This window comes from Sphaerodactylus townsendi, linkage group LG05 (genome assembly GCF_021028975.2).
Source record: "Sphaerodactylus townsendi isolate TG3544 linkage group LG05, MPM_Stown_v2.3, whole genome shotgun sequence".
NCBI classification, from domain to species: Eukaryota; Metazoa; Chordata; class Lepidosauria; order Squamata; family Sphaerodactylidae; genus Sphaerodactylus; species Sphaerodactylus townsendi.
The window spans coordinates 113,876,576-113,895,389 of NC_059429.1; the positions used below are offsets into that span (position 1 = coordinate 113,876,576).

Below are 18,814 nucleotides of genomic sequence, written 5' to 3' on the forward strand. Positions count from 1 at the left end.
CAGAACTGGTTCTTGAAAGATAACTGTGAAAAGTTGATAAATATCATTCAAGTGCTTGTGCATTATTAATGACCCTATTCCCAGAATGAAACACTTGACTCAGAAACCTGAAGGATCAAACAGTTCTTTTGTCTGGAAGACGATAGCAGAAAGAACGGGTCAAGCGCCATGAATTAAAACGGGCATCTGGCCTCAAAGCTGCAAAAGAAAATTAAATGCTCTAAGTAGAAACAGACTATAATTTTTCAGAGAATAGAAAATGGCATGACGGAGGCATTACACAACGAAACAATAAACCCACCTGCAGAAACCCCTGCTGACAGGAGCAGAGTCATCACGGCAGAACACAGGGAAAGAGGCGGTCCTGTAAGTAAGAGGGGCCAAGACCATGAAGGGCCAGTGCCTGATACTGAACTTGGCAATCAATGGAGAATGGGAGCGGAAGGGATTGCTCCCACTAATAGTCAAGCTGCAGCATTTGGGATCAGCTGGAGTTCCTGAGCTGATTTTGAGAAGAGGCCAATGTCCAATGCATCCCAGTAGTCTTGTCTTGATGTTACTGGGGCATGGATCAAGATGGGCACATCAGATGTATCAAGGTATGGGGTCATTTTGCAGGATAAGGTGAGTTGGGAAAAAAGCTTTTTTGTGCATACACACACACAGAGGCATTCAAAAAAGCACTCTGGGGTCGATTCCTCTGACTAGGTTCGACCCAGTTCCCTGAAAAGGAACTGACCTAGGTCAACTCCATTGTTACTCCCCACAGCAGCCGAGTTCGTCCCACGGGAGCTGAGCTCAGAGGGTGGGATCATCTCAGCACCTCTTCTACTCTTTGTCCCCGATTGGCTGTTGTGTTACCATGGGAACGTGAACGTGCATCCCTTTTTTGTTTTTGTTTTTTACATAACATCAATGTAACCACAAAGCAGTGCTCTATGTAGCTAAAAGCAGCGTGTAAACATGGCCATCGCTTCATACGGTCATCGCTTCGTATACAAGAAGGATTTTTTTTTAAAGGCGCACTTTTCCCTGCCGCGAATCTTCTGTTCTGCACATGCCCAAAACATTGAACTGTGATTGGCTGATCAGAGGGAACAGTTCCTCGAAGATTCCCCACTTTACCAGCTTCAACCTGAGTTCGACCTAGGTTTGCTGAAAAAAGTTGTACCTTCTTAGTGGAGTCAGAAATTTGACAGGGGGTGAAGCTGGGACGGAACCACATCGAACTCAGCGGTTGTGGGGAATACCTAGGTTGAACCTAGGTCGACTCTGCCAGTGGGGAATCGACCATTATCACAGGAAAGTGGTCCACTAGGAGAAAGGACCAGCGTTTCCTAGTCAACTGCAGTTGAGCTTGGGAAAAGGTAGCACCCGTGAAACAGAAAGGCTTCAGTGAGTGGGGATATCTGGCTCCTATGCATGAACTGACAAACCTGGAAAGACCTGGGGAGATTACATGATGTTATGCATTAGGGCAACAGTGGCTGTATATTTAGATAGGTTTGTTTCCCCCACCAAGGCATATTTTCTTTCAGATAAGGATTACTGGATCATTGAGGTCTGCAAGGAAAGACTGGTAGGTATCGAATTTCAAAGCAGTAAATGTCTATATGGAGGAGAGATTGGAAGCAGTAAAAAAAACGGCTGGCCATTTTGAATCAATATGTGAAATGGATGCTTCCTCTTTTGTACCTAGAACACACATTCCATCTCTTGGTGTGCAGCTCCACCTTCTCTCCCTGCCTTCTGTCAATCCCTCTGTCTTCTATTGCCCAGCCTTCTCTCTCAGCCACTGCCTTGGAAAAAACATTCCCTGGGAGTCTGTTTTACTCTCTTCCCTGCAGCTGCCCTTTACGTCTTCCCTTCAGAAGCATCCATTAACATCATAGTTGTAGCATAAGAGTTGACTTGCAGGCATGGATTGAACCGTATGATATGACACACAAACACAGGAGGCAATTTACTCCTGCATCGTTGGCTGGGGCCATGACTGATTTTTAAATTTTATTTTCGAATCGGTTTCTGAACAGGTCAAAGGGATGCCTGGTATAAAGAGGAGGGACACCCAGGAATAGATTGCATGTGGAATTACAAAGAGCTAGGCTTGAATGATATGCATTTTTTTCCAGCCTCTCCGTCTAACTTCCTGAGTTTCCAGAACCCGTGTGATTTGTACTGTGGAATGTGCTCAGAAGAGGGTATGCATATGATTTGCTCGGCTGTGAATCATTTATCTTATGGAAAGAATTTATTGTTGGAAACCTTGTCTCCGGATCAGCAAATAAGGAGCTGCTGTACAGGATTCTCCCCCGTGTCCAACAGGGACTCAGATGTGAAGATCACCTAGGCAACCAATTGCCCAAGACCCCACCTTGCCTGAGATGCCAACTGCAGTGCCAACAGAATACAGAATGCTAAAAGAGTGCCAGTTTCCAGGATCAGGTGTGGTCCATTTCTCCCCAAGTAAGGTTTGCACCAATTTTCTGGCCTGCACCAATATTTAAGCCTCATTTCTGTTCCAGAAACTGCTGAAACAATATCCAGTCTTAATGCTTCATGGACTTCTTGTCTCACCTCCACCAGCTCTGGCTTTGAGGGAGCAAAGTTTGGGGCTATTGTGTACTACCTCTTTAACAGGCTGATAACCCACAAGGAGGGTAACAGGCAAATAGCTTCACTTGCCTGTAAGTAATTTGCAGGTCTATACAAACAGTTCAGATTAGGGTTTCCAGTCCTCCAGTGGTAATCTCTGAGGGCAGTTTAGGGTCAAAGCTTGAGAAGGGAGAGCAGCACAAACCTGGAAGTGACATCACAGCACCCATGACACTGTACTAATTTGCTTAATCTGTATGAACTAAACAAATACATAATATATTGACTTGGGGAGGTTCGCACTACAAAAATGTGAACAATCTTGTCTTCTGATTAGAACCAACCAACACTGGCTTTAGTGGAAATTACCATCCCAAGATGACAGAGCTGTTTTAAGAGCCTGGCCGACGTACTCCATGCCAAATGAAGGGTAAACGAAACATTTGATGGATCAGCTCTGTGTGCTTCTCAAGGCTTTTCTTTTTAAAATTGTGATGATTAAGTGAAATGCAATACAGCATTGCTGTTGCTTACAAGTGTGCCTACAGTACATTAAACCCAGCTGTGGAGTGCAGGGCTTGAATAATTCATGCCATTTGGGTGGGGGCCAGGGGGCTGCATTCCTCTCAAGTTTTCAAGAAAGGGAGGGTGACTTTTTTTTAATTAAAGTGCAGGCATTCAAGAGGGGAATGTACCCACACATTGGCTTTTAATTATTAATGCGGGGAACAAACGGGTTGAGTAGAGTTTTCAGAAAAATAGAAGCCACTTCTACCTTCTTGACATTCCAGAATGTTCCTGTGTTTTTTTCTGAGGGAAGCTGTCTGGAGCTGCTGGGAAATGGCAGGATGCATTCTCATTTGGGGCTGACTGACTTGGGGAAATGCACCTTTTTTCTCTGTCAGCAACAATAAGCCAATGCTGTGGTTTTTAAGTTACGTTATAGGAAACCCAGGGCAGGTTTTCAGGGATCCCTTCATTTTAAAAAATCAGTTGTGGTGGAAAAGTAGTAATCTTTGGCAAGACAGAACATCAGGTGAGTTCTAGGACATGTTCTTGGTTCGTTTTCCATTGACGTCACAAGAAGAAATGAAGTTGCCTTCTTCTGACAAACAAAAATGGGGAACAAACTTAACCCTATAAAACAAGAATTAAGTACCTAAAAGGTCAAGATATTGTTTAAGGGGCCATTAAATATAAAACTGCTAAATATCAAAAACACATATGGATTTATTACAAATTAAAGTCTACACTTGTAATAGCCTACCGCCGTGGTGGCGAACCTATGGCACTCCAGATGTTCACGAACTACAATTCCCATCAGCCCCTGCCAGCATGTAGTCTGTGAACATCTGGAGTGCCATAGGGTCGCCACCACTGGCCTACCTGATAAACACAATATCACAATTACAATACACAGAAGGGTCCAATGGGACACTTTATTGACCCTTAAAAACACATATTTTGGCCAAAACTGGCCTTCCTCAATGGACAAAAGTAACACAATAATACAGTGTTTCGATACCAGTCCTCAAACTGCAATTATAACACTTTTTTTTAATGACTGAAACCAATTGTGGGAGAGTTGTTTAAACTGGCACCCAGATCTTCCACACACAGTCATGTCCTCTTAAAGAATATAATACATTGAGCTAATTATGGAAAAATCTTATAATGCCTCAGTCATAGGAAATTCTAATAGTCTTGGGCTCCAGTCTGGAGTGTTATAATTGCAATTCTGGGAGAACTGTGACTGGACCAAGGTCACTCAGCAGGCTTCATGTGGAAGAGTGGGGAAACAAACCCGGTTCATCAGGATAGAGTCCAATGCTTTTAACCACTACACCATGCTGGTGTAAGTCCTTGGACACAAGCCAAAGTGTGGGAACAAAAAAGAGTCTGGATTTAGACCCCACCTTTCTCTCCTATAAAGAGTCTCAAAGGGACTTACAAACCCTTTCCCTTCCTCTCCCCACAACAGGCACCTTGTGAGGCAGGTGAGGCTGAGAGAGTTCCGAGATAACTGTGATTAGCCCAAGTCACCCAGCAGGAATGGAGGAGTGGGGGAAAAAAGCCTGGTTCACCAGATAAAAGTCTTGCATGCCCCACTCTGCTGAAATGCCATTTACTCACAGTTGCTAATCTGTAGGTAGGAAAGTGAAGAGACAGCTGAAATCCTGAAAATGGGGTGGGTGGGGGTGGGGCGTACTGTACCTGAGTACTCCAAAGCTGTAGCAGCATTGCTCTTGTTTGCATGTCTTCATTCACTCCTAGATCTACCAAGTGCTGCTGATAGCTCTCCAGCCAAACACTTCTGTTTGCTCTGCAGTTCAAACTTTTCACCGATAATAACTTCCAAAGATTGTTCTTGATGCTGCCAAATTCCTTCTTTTCTGCTGCAGTTAGCAATGGCAGAAACACAGACACTGTTTTATTACAACTGTGCTTGTACCGTAGCCTTCCTACAAGGATTTCAGAGCGCATACATGAGATTATCTTTGTTCTCAGCCCTGTGAGGCCGTGAAGAACCCACTGTTATTGGAATAGTTTTGGAAGGCTGATCCTCTCTAACTTGACCAGCTCCAGTTAGATTGACAGACCAAAACCTTCCCCATAAGTTTTCTTTTACCTATGTAAGTGGTCTCAAGTCACAGCAATTTATGGTGACCTCAGCAACAGCTTTCAAGGTAAGTAAGAAGAAAAGGTAGTTGGCCATTGCCTTCCACCTCATAGACTTCCTTGGTGGACTCCCATCCAAGTACCACACTGTTTAGTTTCCGAGAAATGACGAGATTGGATTGAACCATAAGGGTTAGGGGAACAGGTCAAATGCTTTAAATATTTAGGAGTGCACCTCCATTATAGAGGGGGTTGGGCCAGCCACAGAGACCATGCTGTTACAAACTCCATGGTCAGTGTATCAGCAATCCTACGTTTTTTCTATAACAAGGGCCATCAATTTGTGCCTGCAGCATTAAAAGTCTTTAACACCAAGGTGGCCCAGCAATTATTATATGGAGTCCCACTTTGGATAGGCTCCTGGTCCAACACAGCTGGAGCCGCAGGCATACAATCTCAGCTTCTTATTTAAACTTTTTTTGGGCATGCCTCACCTCATGGCGCACTCTTTTACGGCCACCCCTGTGCCTCCGTAAACCGGCAACATCTCTTAGAGACAAGAGCATGGCTTGCCACGCTCAAATATTGGCTGTGCATCTGTTTCAACCGCGATGCAGCCTCCTTGTCATATAAAGAAGAAGAAGAAGAAGAAGAAGAGTTTGGATTTATATCCCCCCTTTCTCTCCTGCAGGAGACTCAAAGGGGCTTACAATCTCCTTGCCCTTCCCCCCTCACAACAAACACCCTGTGAGGTGGGTGGGGCTGAGAGAGCTCCGAGAAGCTGTGACTAGCCCAAGGTCACCCAGCTGGCACGTGGTGGAGTGCACAGGCTATTCTGAATTCCCCAGATAAGCCTCCACAGCTCAGGCGGCAGAGCTGGGAATCAAACCCGGTTCCTCCAGATTAGATACATGAGCTCTTAACCTCCTACGCCACTGCTGCTCTCAAGACTTCTTGTCACTCGGAATGGTGGGGCATTATAGAAACAAAAAATTAACAAATTAGGGCTATTCTTTGGATTATCTGGCCATGCTACCATCTAAAGAGATTCTTCCAGCTTCTGAGGAGAAGGCTGTTTGACTCAGGAACGCCAGGATCCTACCGGTGCAAAAGGCTTCCAGCACTTGCCCTCTTTTAGCTCTAGGCATCACCTCCACACTGGTAATAAGGGGCTTCAATACCTGCACCAGTATAACCGTGCCCAGTGCTCCATGAGAGCAATGATGCTGTTGGCCCGCTGCAATGCTCCCTTCCATCAGTCAGGACGTATCGACAGGGAGATTCACTAAAACCCCTTACCACCTAAGGCTATGCATATGCAATGGGAACTGTGTAGACTCTATAGATCATATTCTACTTTATTGTCCACTTTACACAGGACCCAGAGTCAAACACCTGTCACCTCTGCTACTCAAAAAAGAGTATGCATCTGACTTACAAAAGATTACCTTCCTGTTGGACAGCTCCAGTAGTGATGTAAATGATGCAGTCACCAAATTTTTGGATCTGTATATAAAACAGCGCTTTAGGAGCAAATCCTGAACATCAGCCTTCTCTACCTGTCCATTTATTTTAGCTTCCCTCTACTTGGTTAAGTGGATCTGTGTATATAATGTTGTTATGCCAATAAAGGTTCTTTGTTTCTGTTTCATAAGGGGGTGGCAGGGACTCACAGTGGCTGCCATTTGCCGCCAGGGGAAGGGTGGCGTGCTCCTCCTTCCCTTCCAGCTCGTCCGGGGGGCGGGCCAGTTCCCTTGGGATGAGGTCAGGAAATGTGAGCCTGCTGACTGGCGGGCAGCTGGCACGAGGGCACAGCACCTCGACGTCAGTCGCTTGGGCCACCCCCTCACAATATAAGGCGGGGCTGGGTCTTGTGCAGGCCCTCTTTTGCCCCGCTGCTGAAATCGTTCCACCCACCACTCCCTTACTGCTTGAAGAGGTACAGGGGCTCAAGATTTTGCTTTGCTCTCGTCATAGCCATCTGGCGGTTTGCACATGGGGGACTGATCTTGCCTGGGGTAAGCTGTTTGCTAACCCCCTTTTGGGAACCTCCTTATGAGGTAGGGGTGGAGCAAGCCTGGGGTCTGGCAGCCCAGGCTTGGGCTGAGACCGCTTGCGCCCCCCCCACAGCAAATGGGGGATTCTTCAGAATGCGGCCCCCCCGCCCATCTGGAATTCCCCCCTTTCATTGCCACCCCGTTTAACTCAAGGGTGAGTTCATTTTCCTCAAACAGCGGGTTTGAGGCAAGCTGCTTTTGGGACAGCCTGCTTGGCTGCCCTGCTTTCAGATCAGACCCCCGATGCTGCGCCTCACGCTCATCTGGTCTTTCTTGCCAATAAATGCAAACGGCTACGGCCAATTTTATTTACCACAAATAAAGTGTTGTGTGTTATTTTCAATCAGTTGTACGTTCATCACGAGGATAGCCAATCCCTCCCTCTGGTGGCAATGAGTTCTCTCCACAGTTTTATTTTATTGGTGTGTAAAATATGAAACTCCTCTGTGTCTGTTCTCTAACAGAAAATGCTTCAAGTTTTTCCCCAGTCTGGAAAACCTTTGTGAGAATGGTTCTTCCAACCTGAAAGGGGGTTACATATGTACGAATGGGGTATACATTTTCTTAGTTGGGCAAACAGTACCTCCTAGGGCTGTTTCACATCAGAAAAAATGAAACTGGGGGAAAGGTGGAACCCCGTTTTCCCTTCATGCTTTGGTTCTGACCTAAATTGGACCCCACGTGCTTGGAAGGTGAATTCCCATGGGGGGGAGGGACTTGCAGGTGATATCTGACCAGAAGTCAGAGTGGGAAACCTAGACTTCATCAGTGGAAAACTGTCACACATTGTTAGTCTGTCTGAGCAGGTCTGCATCCAAACTCTCTTCTGGCTACTTCGCAAAGCTTCCCTTTAGATTCCAGATTGGTCCATGATTGACCTCTATGAATCTTGAACTTGTCTGTTCTCTGTCTCAAGCACCCATGTAAAACAGCCGTATGTCAGACCATTTTAGCTGGCACGAATGACTAGTTCTCCACCCAAGGGATGAAGTGAAGTCCCCAGAGTTGTTGGAAGCCTTACTGGGAGTCAGCTTACTCCCAATGGGCCCAGCCAGCTAAAATCCCCACTTTCTTTTTCCCTCCTGCTTTGTCTTTCAACACTCCAGCTCCTTCCCAGAAAGGCACTGAGGTTTTTTTTAAAACATTCAGTCTAAAAAGTTTCCCTACCCCTTGCCAACTCTTGGAAAGTGCCTTCAATCCCATCTCCCTGCAAGCCTGAAGAAAAGAGAGGAGGTAATTGATATGCCCAATTTGAGTATGTGTCTGGAAAGCACCCTTTTTGAAAACGTAATGGGAAATTCATTTAGCATTTCAGAATGCCAGGGTGATGCTACCCTTCCTGTTTGCCTATTTGCATCCAAATATCCAGCGCTTTAAAAAAATAAGATATATGTAAACATACTGATGGTTATAGTGACACAAATTTATCCTCCAAGGGAAAGTCTCTCTTCAAATTTCCATGATTTGGGTAATAGTGTATATGTGTGTGTGTGGGGGGGGGGGGAGAGACAGTTGTCACATAAAAACTACCCAATAGAGCAGGGGTCCCTGGGGGAGTGCGTGGGAGGTAATTGTGAATTTTGTGAGTCATGCAGGGAGTTGAACTAGATCACCCTTGAGATCCCTTCCAACTCTTACATGTCTGTGTTTCAAATGCATCAGCTAAATCTGATAATGCTGGACGAATAACCTTTGCTGGACCCACTTAACCCTGAAGAGAGGATGTTTGCAAACCAAATTCTCACTGAAAAATAAAACTGGCAATACTGACAGGGCAGCCAAGTCTGATGTCAGTTTGGGGATTTGAGCAAATGCCTGGCCTCATTATCCTCTGGAGTTGTTTTGAAAAGCAGAAGTGACAAGAGTTGTTTTAAAATTAATCTCCAGTTGTAACAACAGTGCATTTTCTAAACTTTTTTTGGCCATACAAAGATAGTAACTGACCAGGAAAGAGATACTGGGGTCACAAGGCATCAATCAATGAAAATATTGTGTAAGGCAGCAGCGAGAAAGGCAAAGTGTTAGGAATTATCGGGAAAAGGACTGAAAATGAAATGGTTCGTATTATAATGCCCTTGTATAGGTCTATGGCGAGACTCTGGAATACTGAGGACACTCTTGGTCAATGTATCTTCTAAAAGGATATTATAGCACTGACAAAGGGAGAGAAAATTATAGCAGAGTGTTAATACCGTCCCTATAGGGAAAGGTTAAGGAGTCTGGGACATTTTAGTTTAGGGGACACTAGCAAAGGATATGGGGACACGGCTGAGCCTTATACCATTTACACAAGATAACTTTGTCTTCCTCTCCCATATAACAACTCGTGGGCACCCTATAAATCAGATAAGCAGTAGACCTGGCACATACATAAGGAAGTATTTCTTCACTCAGATGCTAAGTAACTTTTTGGGGAGGATTTGGATTGTTGTTTATAAACTGTGTAACCTGAAAGCCTGCAGCGTCGATACTAATAAAATTATTAATAAAAGTACTGTAGTATTCTTATATATTTCAGTCTGAACTGAAGAATAGATGGAGAGAACTTTATCTTTTTTCCCACTCCCTCTTCCAAAAGACAGGAACTTTTCACCCACTGAAGTCAATAAGTAATAGATTCAGGATGCACAAAAGGAAGTACTATTGGTGATTTAATTAACTGTTGATTAAAATGTGGAATCCCCTGCCAAATGATGTCATGGTGGCCACAAGCATAAATCATAGAGAGCTTTATAAAGGGATTAGACAGGTTCATAGAGGATAGCTGTACCAGTGGCTACTGAGTAAAGGGAACCTCCTCATTCAGAAACAGTAACTCTCTGGCCCCTTCCGCTCATGCAGAATAGTGCACTTTCGATCCACTTACAATGCACTTTGCAGCTGGATTTGACTGTGCGGAATAGTAAAATCCACTTTCAAACAATTGTGAAAGTGGATTGAAAAGTGCATCATTCTGCATGTGCGGAAGCCGGGGGCTCTGATTTCCAGTGCCAAGAGGCAACATTGTGAAGGCCTCAGCCTCTGTGCCCTATTGTTAGCCGCTAGAATAATTTATTGGCCACTGTGTGAGACAGGATGCTGGACTGGATGCACCACTAGTCTGATCCAGCAAAATTCTTCTTATGTTCTTAAACGACAACCACGGTGACTGGTTTCTGAAACGCTGATGAGGCCAATGGAACTGAAAGGCTGTGCAATGGTGCCATCTACTGATCATAATTTCCCTTTGCCCACTAGGTTTAAGTTTGCAAGCTGGGGTGTCATCATTACCCGTGTGTTGCACACAGTCCAGTTCTCCTCAGGGGATTACATATCTGTTAATGTGATATGATATTTTCCCCAGCTTGAGCTGTGCTATCTTTGGCACCTAGGAAAGCCAGGTGCAAGGAAGTGAGAAGCAGCAGGAGTCATGAAAGGCTACAACTATGGGAATGAAATTCAAAGGACAAGAAATAGCTTGGGATATTATGCGGGGGTGGGGGAGGGGTGCTGTGACAACTGTAGAACAGGGTTACAACAGGTGTCTTTTGGGGGCCCTCAAAAGCTACTGCACAGGGCTGCTATCGTTTTTGTCTGGTCTAGAGTTCTACCAGAATTACAACATATCTCCAGACTGCAGTTTCCCTAAAAGAAAGGGCAGCTTCAGGGGCTAACCCTGGGGCAGGGATCCCAACCTTTTTGAGCCTGTGGACACATTGGAATTCTGACATAGCATGGTGGGCACAGCAAGAAAATGGCTGCCACAGCAGGCAGAGCCAGCCACAAAATGATTGCCACAGCTTAACTTTAGTAACACAGTGTAGTTCCTTGTGATGTAGTAACAGCTGCTGCCAAAGCAACATTTTTTTAAAAAATCTGCACAGCCAATCAAATCTTCAATAGTCAATCAGAAGACTATGTGGAATCATGAAAAGCTGTGACTGGTTTCAAAAGAAATGGTTCTGCTACAGCATTAGATTGTTTTGATGCATTACTTACACTCTGGACAGAAGGCCACGGTTAGGAGAGAATATGGAGAAACAGAATGGTTACCAATTGGTAAAGGTGTCAAACAAGGATGCATTTTGGGGGACTGTGTGGTTTCCGGGCTGTATGGCCGTGTTCTAGCAGCATTATCTCCTGACGTTTCGCCTACATCTATGGCTGGCATCTTGGATACTCTGAAGATGCCGGCCACAGATCCAGGCGAAACGTCAGGAGAGAATGCTGCTAGAACACAGCCATACAGCCCGGGAACCACACAGCACCCCAGTGATTCCAGCCGTGAAAGTCTTCGACAATACAAGGATGTATTTTATCTCCCTAACTCTTCAAACTGTGTTCAGAGCATATAAGGAAAGCTGGATTATATCTAGATGATGGTGAAGTTAAAATTGGTGGAAGGAACATTAACGTTTTGATATCTGCAGATGAGACCACACCACTGGCTAAAAACAGTGAAGACTTGACATGACTCCTGATGAAGGTTAAAGCAGAAAGTGCCAAAGCACGATTACAGCTGAACATCAAGGAGAGACAAGTAATGACTACTGGGGAATTCCACAACATGAAGTTTGACAATGAATACATTGAAATTTTACAAGATTTTCTATTCCTTGTCTCCACTATCAACGAAAAAGAAGATCGCAACGAAGAAATCAGAAGGAGATCAAGATTGGAAAGAACGGTGCTGAAAGAGCTAGGAAAGATTCTTAAATGTAAGGATGTGTTGATGGTGACCAAGTTCAAGATAATTCATACTATGGTATGAATGTGTGTGTATGTGTGTGTGTGTGGAAGTTGGGCAATTGAGAACGCATAGATTTCTTTGAAATGTGGTGCTGGAGGAGAGTGTTACAGATACTGCCAAAAAGACAAAATTAATGGTTTTTAGACAAGCCTGAATTCTCCCTAGAAGCTAAAATGACCAAACTGAGACTACTGTACTTTGGTCACATTATAAGAAGATAAGAATCAGCGGCAAAGACAATAATGTTAGAAAAGTGGAAGGCAGCAGGAAAAGAGGAAGACCCAACATGAGATGCATAGACTCTATAAAGAAACCCCTCAGTTTGCAACACCTGAGCAAGGCTGTTAATGATAAGATGTTTAGGAGGTACTTAATTAATAGAGTAAACATAAATTGGAAGAAACTTGACAGCATTCAATGCACACACGCCCTAGGAACCCCAGAATCTGTCCTTCTGACAGCATCTCCACCAAACCACAATTCCCAAGATTCTTCTGGGGGACACAACAGATGAACTGCAGTGAGCATCTGAAAATCTATCACCTGAACCTAAACTTTTCAGATTGGGGCAGACTTTCAATCCATTAAGTCTCTGCTAAGAATACATGGAGAAACTGGCCTCCAGTTACATCCCCATGGAGTTTCTTGCTGGGAAAGATTAGGGGATGAATTACGCCAAATATTTCCAGCGCAGCATTGAAATACTAGCAAGTGGAAAGGGACCGGGCCGTTCATACCAACCTGCACTCAACATGGAACGTGCAGCTTTCATCAAAAGACGGTCCAGTTTATGAAACTCATTATAGACTTCCAGTGAATGTGCCAAGTCTTTCAGTTTACTGGAGGCATCATCATAATTCTTGCTTTCATTACCATACAATGTCAGGAATCCAGCTCTGGGAAGTGGAAGGAGATGAAGAAATGTTAAAAACGAGAGGTAAGACTGGTCATTCCGCTCACCAACACCACATCTTGCTGTGCTCACAATACCTAACCGTAGTTTTAATTGTGAACATGCAATACTCTGCCTCCTGCCAAAGAGCTGCAGCAATGCTGGTTGAAGCAACTGCTACTGATCATATTTTGGGTGTGAACTTTAGCCAAAAATATATTCATAAACAAATATCATACCCCACCTTTCTCTTCGGTGGAGACTCAAAAGTTTACATTGTTCTTCTCTCCTTCAAAACAACCCTGTAAGGTAGGTCTGCCTGAGTCTATGTGTCTGGCCCAAGGTCATCCAGCTTCCATGGCAGAGGTGAGATTCAGAGTTGGGTCTTCTAGATCCTACTCCGACACTCTAACCACTACATCACAGTGGCTATGATAGCTCAGGTAGCTCTTAAATTACCTGTGTTTTGTAGAAGTGTGCAAATGTTCCTTCCTATGTGTCCTTGCCACCTTTATCCACAATGGGAACCCAAGATGGCTTATATTGTTCTCCCATTGTCCAATCTCACAACTCTGTGAGGTAGGTTTGGCAGGGAGCGTGACTGGTCCACATTCAGCCTGCAAACTTCAGGGGCAGAGTTTAGATTTGAACCCGGATCTCCTTGGTCCTAGTCGCTAACCACTATACCACATAGGCTGTAACAGGGCAGGGAAGTTTGTAAACACTCTTTGTTTTGCAATATAGTGGATATTTTTCTCAGTCCCCTCTCCCCTTTACTTGCTAGCACTCCACTACCCATGTTCCCAGCTGCATGTACTTTCCAATGACACCAGGGAAAGGGTTGTAGGCAGCACAGGTGGCTGTGAGCATGGGCAGTGGGCAGTCTCATAAGCAGGCAGAGGAAGGACACAGAGACTGAAGGGAGACATGAGGATGGGCGGAAGGGAATGAGGCTGTGAGCAGGTCTGGGGGTTCTTGGAATTCCATCCTTAACATTATTCCATCTTTTTCAGATTCTGCAGAATGGATTCTGCATTTTTATTGTATTAAGTATTTTATTGTATTAGCTGCTCCATACATTATGTACAAAACGGCTTACTAAAATAATAACATGTTATTTGTTTACTAGCTGATTTTTTCCAAAAGAATTGTCAATTAAAAAACAGATAGTAAACTAGCAGTATAAAATACACTGAAAATGTGTATACAATACACTGTTTTCTACAGGGCTGTCACAACTACGTACAGTTTCTAAGCACCAGTGAGCATAAATGTCCATTTGATGTTTCATTTTGTTTTGTTTGTCATGTAGAGATTTGATGCTTGTGTCACACAACACTAATTTCCGTTCAGCAACTGACAATACCATCCTGAGCTGAATTACGCTGTTTGGTTCTAATACTTAAAAGGGTTAATACTTAAAACATTGCTTAGGATAAAGTGACCAGATTTTCACCTTTTTGAGGCGGACGCAGGCATATGTCAGATGCGATTGCCTTTCTGGGGTTCCCGCCCTGTCACAGGGCGGGAAAAGGAGAGCGCCCCAGAAGGCAGTGTGGCAGCCTTCCAAAAATCGGGACATTTAAAAAACCCTGCAGGATGTGGGACAAATTGGTTAAAAGCAGGACTGTCCCGCCAAAAGCGGGACATCTGGTCACACTAGCTTAGAATCACACTGTAAATAATTACCCTTATCCTGAAGGCTGGCAGAATAAGATCAAGTGCATGTGATTTTGATTGCCCAGCACAAATCTGTTAAAGATTTCATAATGCAAGTTACAGCCAATTGAGAGGAAGAGACGGTCACTTTGTTGTCATGTGGGGAAAGGGCTTTAGAATTTGGCACTTACCTAAACATCACACTATAGGCAAGATGAAACAGGCCTTCTTTCTTCCATTGCTGGTTGGTTTTACCTGGGTCAGCAAGCAGAATGGTTTGCAAATTGAAGAACATTGACTTCGTTAGAGGGGAAAGGTTTTTGCTTTGCAGGGTCCTGTAGGAGTAAAGTTCACATTGTGAAGCAAATAACCACTCCACACCATTTCAGGTTACAAAAATAGTACTGGGGGATGCTAGATCCCTTCCTCCCCTGACAACACAGCGGTCCTGACTAGAACTGAGGCTTTAAAAGGCATTTGGGAACTCACTCTCTAAAATGGCAGTTCATCCCTGAGGTGAACAAGGGAACACCCATCTTGTCTAGACCGGCCCTTAACAGAGATTTTAAAACCAGGCCTGTTCAGATCCAGGTCTGACACTGTCTCTATATTATACTACCTCCATTCAACAAAACTGGATCAATGGCTTCTTCTGTTGTTATTCTGATGACACCCTAAGGGACTAGTTGTGCTCGGTTTTTCTTGGCATGCTCAGGCAGGCAGACTTCCTGAAGTAAACTCTCACAGGAGAACCACTCATGCGAAGAGAAATTCTCCTCAGCTGACACTAATTCAATTTGTTGCTTACGACCATTTATGTGTGAAGTTTCTAAGCCATGAAATTGTGATCTTTGTGATAAGAACACCACCATCCTTTAGCAACACACAAACTTCGACACAAGAACCTCTTGCTATTACACAGCAGCTATCTTTATGACATGGTGGTGGTTAGAGAACAACAGGATTGACTAAACTGGAGTTCAACTCAGCCATGACACCCACTAGGCAATTTTTGGCCAGTTGTTCAGACTCGGTTTACCTCACAAGGTCTTTGTCCCAATTAGGCAATGCGCTCCTGCGGCCGCGTGCGCCTCCTGCGCTGCCGCACTGCCTTCTGGGGGGCTTCCCTGTTTCCTGACCGGGGAGCGCCGCAAAAGGCAGTGTGCTCCTGGGGCCGCGTGGGTGCGCGCGCATGTGGGCGCGCGCGCCCCCGCGTTACAGGAGTAAAAAATTTGGTCACCTTACATTAGATCACTAATGAACCCATAAACCCTCATATCGGTAAGATTGCAGGACTTTGAAAGCTAGAGCACTTGCCGTTAACTTATAAACAAAGTGTGGCTGAAATGAGCGTAAAACAGCCACTCAGGTCTAGGTACAAACGTTCAGCACCTGAACGTGAGACCTCTTGAGAATACTACGGATACTGCCTTCAGTTCCAAGATAAAAGAAAAGACATTAAAAATGTAACAAATAAAATACCTCTCTGTGCCTATAATAGATATCCTTGCTGAACGATCTGCTGCAGCGCCGCATGGCAGACGCATGGCTTAGAATAGTGCTTGTGCTACTGTCGACTTGAATTCATTTATCCATTCAGCACATTCAAGTGATAAGGTTCTTCTTCCCATGGGTAGGGGAGGTGGCAACATTTTTCAAGCAGGAATGAGAACTTCCTACTTGCTAAAAAAAAAAATGACTTTCATGTTAATGACAAACAAGATTAAAATTGTTCAAGATTTTCTGTTCTTTGGTTCCATCATCAACCAAAAACGGGACGGCAACCAAGAAATCGGAAGGAGACTGGGAAGGACAGACATAAAGGAGCTAGAAGAGATTATTAAGTACAAATATATGTTGCAGGCAACCAAAATCAAGCTTATTGATACCATATTATTCCCTATTACTATGTATGGATGTGAAAGTTGGAAAAAGAAGAAAGCTGACAGGAAGAAAGTTGACTCTTTTTAAAATGTGGCTCTGAAGGAAAGTTTCATGAATACTGTGATCTGTCAAAAAGACAAAAAAGGGTTCTAAATCAAATCAAGCCTAAACTCTACCTAGAAGCTAAAATGACTAAACTAAGGTTATTGTACTTTGATTACATTTTCAGAAAAGAAGACTCAGTGGCAAAGACAATAAGGCTAGGAAAAGTAGAAAACAGAAGGAAAAGAGGAAGACCTGACATGAGATGAGATGGATTGAGTCATGGCTCTCAATTTGCAACATCTCAACAAGGATGTTAACAATAGGATGTTTGGGAGGTCATTAATTCTTAGGGTGGCTTAAAGTTGGAAACAACTTTATGGCATTGTCGAAGGCTTTCACGGCCGGAATCACTTGGGTGCTGTGTGGTTTCCGGGCTGTATGGCCGTGTTCTAGCAGCATTCTCTCCTGACGTTTCGCCTGCATCTGTGGCTGGCATCTTCAGAGGATGTGGCTGGCATCTTCAGAGGATCCGGCTGGCATCTTCAGAGGATCCGGCCATACAGCCCGGAAACCACACAGCACCCAAACTTTATGGCACTTAAAACACAGGTAGAGAGAGAGCTATTAGTATGCTAATGTAGGCAACCTAGAAAGATGGAAGCAAGGAGGACCCCCAGCATGTCCATACAGGAAATGAGGGCCGAATGATTTTTACTGTTTCCTTTTCCCACCTTGACATATTTATAGGAGAAGTGTTTTGGGGGAAGAAAGTGGGTAGAATAAGGATTACCTTTTGAAGGGAGGGAGCTGTTCTTTGAAGGGCAGTCATGGGAAGAAGAACTCAATCTTGATGACAAGGAGACAAGCTAGAAGTTTTGTGCAGACTCTGAAGGAACCCCATTGATTAATACTGATCTTGGTTTGTAGTTTCTCCTCTCTGGGCAATAATCCATTTTAAAATTATATTCTGAAATTAGTTAACCTTGAGTTTCTATTATTGTTAAATTTTGTAAGCAAGTTAATTTAATCCATGGATTATTTTGGCTATACGTTTAAAAAGTTTCTTTTCTTTTGTGTGTCTGAAAACCAGTGGGCTAACTAGACTGCCATTAATAAAGAAGAGAGGAAGAAGAGTTTGGATTTATACCCTGCTTTTCTTTCCTAGAAGGAGTCTCAAAGTATAGTAAAAACTCCTTCCCTTTCTCTCCCCGCAGCAGACACCTTATAACAGTGGTGGCGAACCTATGGCACAGGTGCCAGAGGTGGCACTCAGAGCCCTCTCTGCGGGCACGCGGAAACAGAGTCCCCCCCCCACACGCACATATCTAGGCTGGCCTGGGGTCCGCCAAGCTCGACATTAGGCATTTCAAACCTAAGACCCAGGCTCTTTGGGAAAGAAGCTGCGAGGTAACCTTGTTAAGCACTGTTAAACCCCACTGATTTTCATGCGAAGAACTAAAGCGTGATCCTTTATCTGGAAGTAAGCTCGGTTGCTGGCAATGGGGCTTGCTTCTGAGTAAACCCTCCTAGGGTCGTGATTCACCTGTTGGAATAGTTACACGGTTGCTACAAAGCAAAGCCACCAGCTACCACCAAGCTTAATCCCGAGTAACACACGCCTTGGAGCCAACCATTTTTTCTAAACTAAAACCTCAGTATTCAGGTTAAATTGCCATGTTGGCACTTTGTGATAAATAAGTGGGTTTGGGGTTGTGGTTTGGGCACTCGGTCTCGAAAAGGTTGAGAGAGTACTGAGAGAGAACTGTGACTAGCTCAAGGTCACCCAGCAGGCTTCATGTGGAGGAGTGAGGAAACAGTTCACCAGATAGGAGTCTGCCACTCATGTGAAGGAGTGGGGAATTCAAACCTAGTTCTCCAGATTAGAATCCACCCTCCTAACCACTATACCACACTGGCTTGCTAAAGAAAGGATCGCTTCTTATTAGCTATCTTTAGATTAACTAAGTTTGAAGATGGTATAATTGCTGGCAATAGAGGTTTTTCCCCAAACACACAGTCCCCTTTGTTCTCTGTTCTCTTATGAGCAGTAAACAGGGTTATCCAGAAGTTTGTGTGGGTCCCAGCTTCATCATTTCTCTGTGGTATTTGTGTTTTCATTTGCCAGTGTAAACTCTGAGGTTTGCCTGTTTATATTCTGACATTACTTCTCTCCACCCCCACTTGATTGTAAAGGGATTGATGTGGCTTGTAAAGAGATTAATGTCTGCAACAGAGATGCTAAATTATGACTAAATAAAACCAGATGCCCTTCAAATATATCCTTTAGGACGCTCCTTTCAAGAGTCACAGCTATAAATCTCTACTGCTGCTGAG

At 44.2% G+C, this 18,814-nt stretch overlaps 1 protein-coding gene across 1 annotated transcript in view; it reads right to left on the reverse strand.

The window, feature by feature from the left end:
* The window catches only part of PTGIS (prostaglandin I2 synthase), a 54,943-nt gene that overhangs the window by 20,520 nt on the left and 15,609 nt on the right, over window positions 1-18,814 (reverse strand). Inside the window, 4 exon segments of the mRNA XM_048497897.1 lie at window positions 4,810-4,991; window positions 12,742-12,896; window positions 14,743-14,886; window positions 15,041-15,062. Of these exon segments, the coding sequence (XP_048353854.1) occupies window positions 4,810-4,991; window positions 12,742-12,896; window positions 14,743-14,886; window positions 15,041-15,062 (503 nt within the window).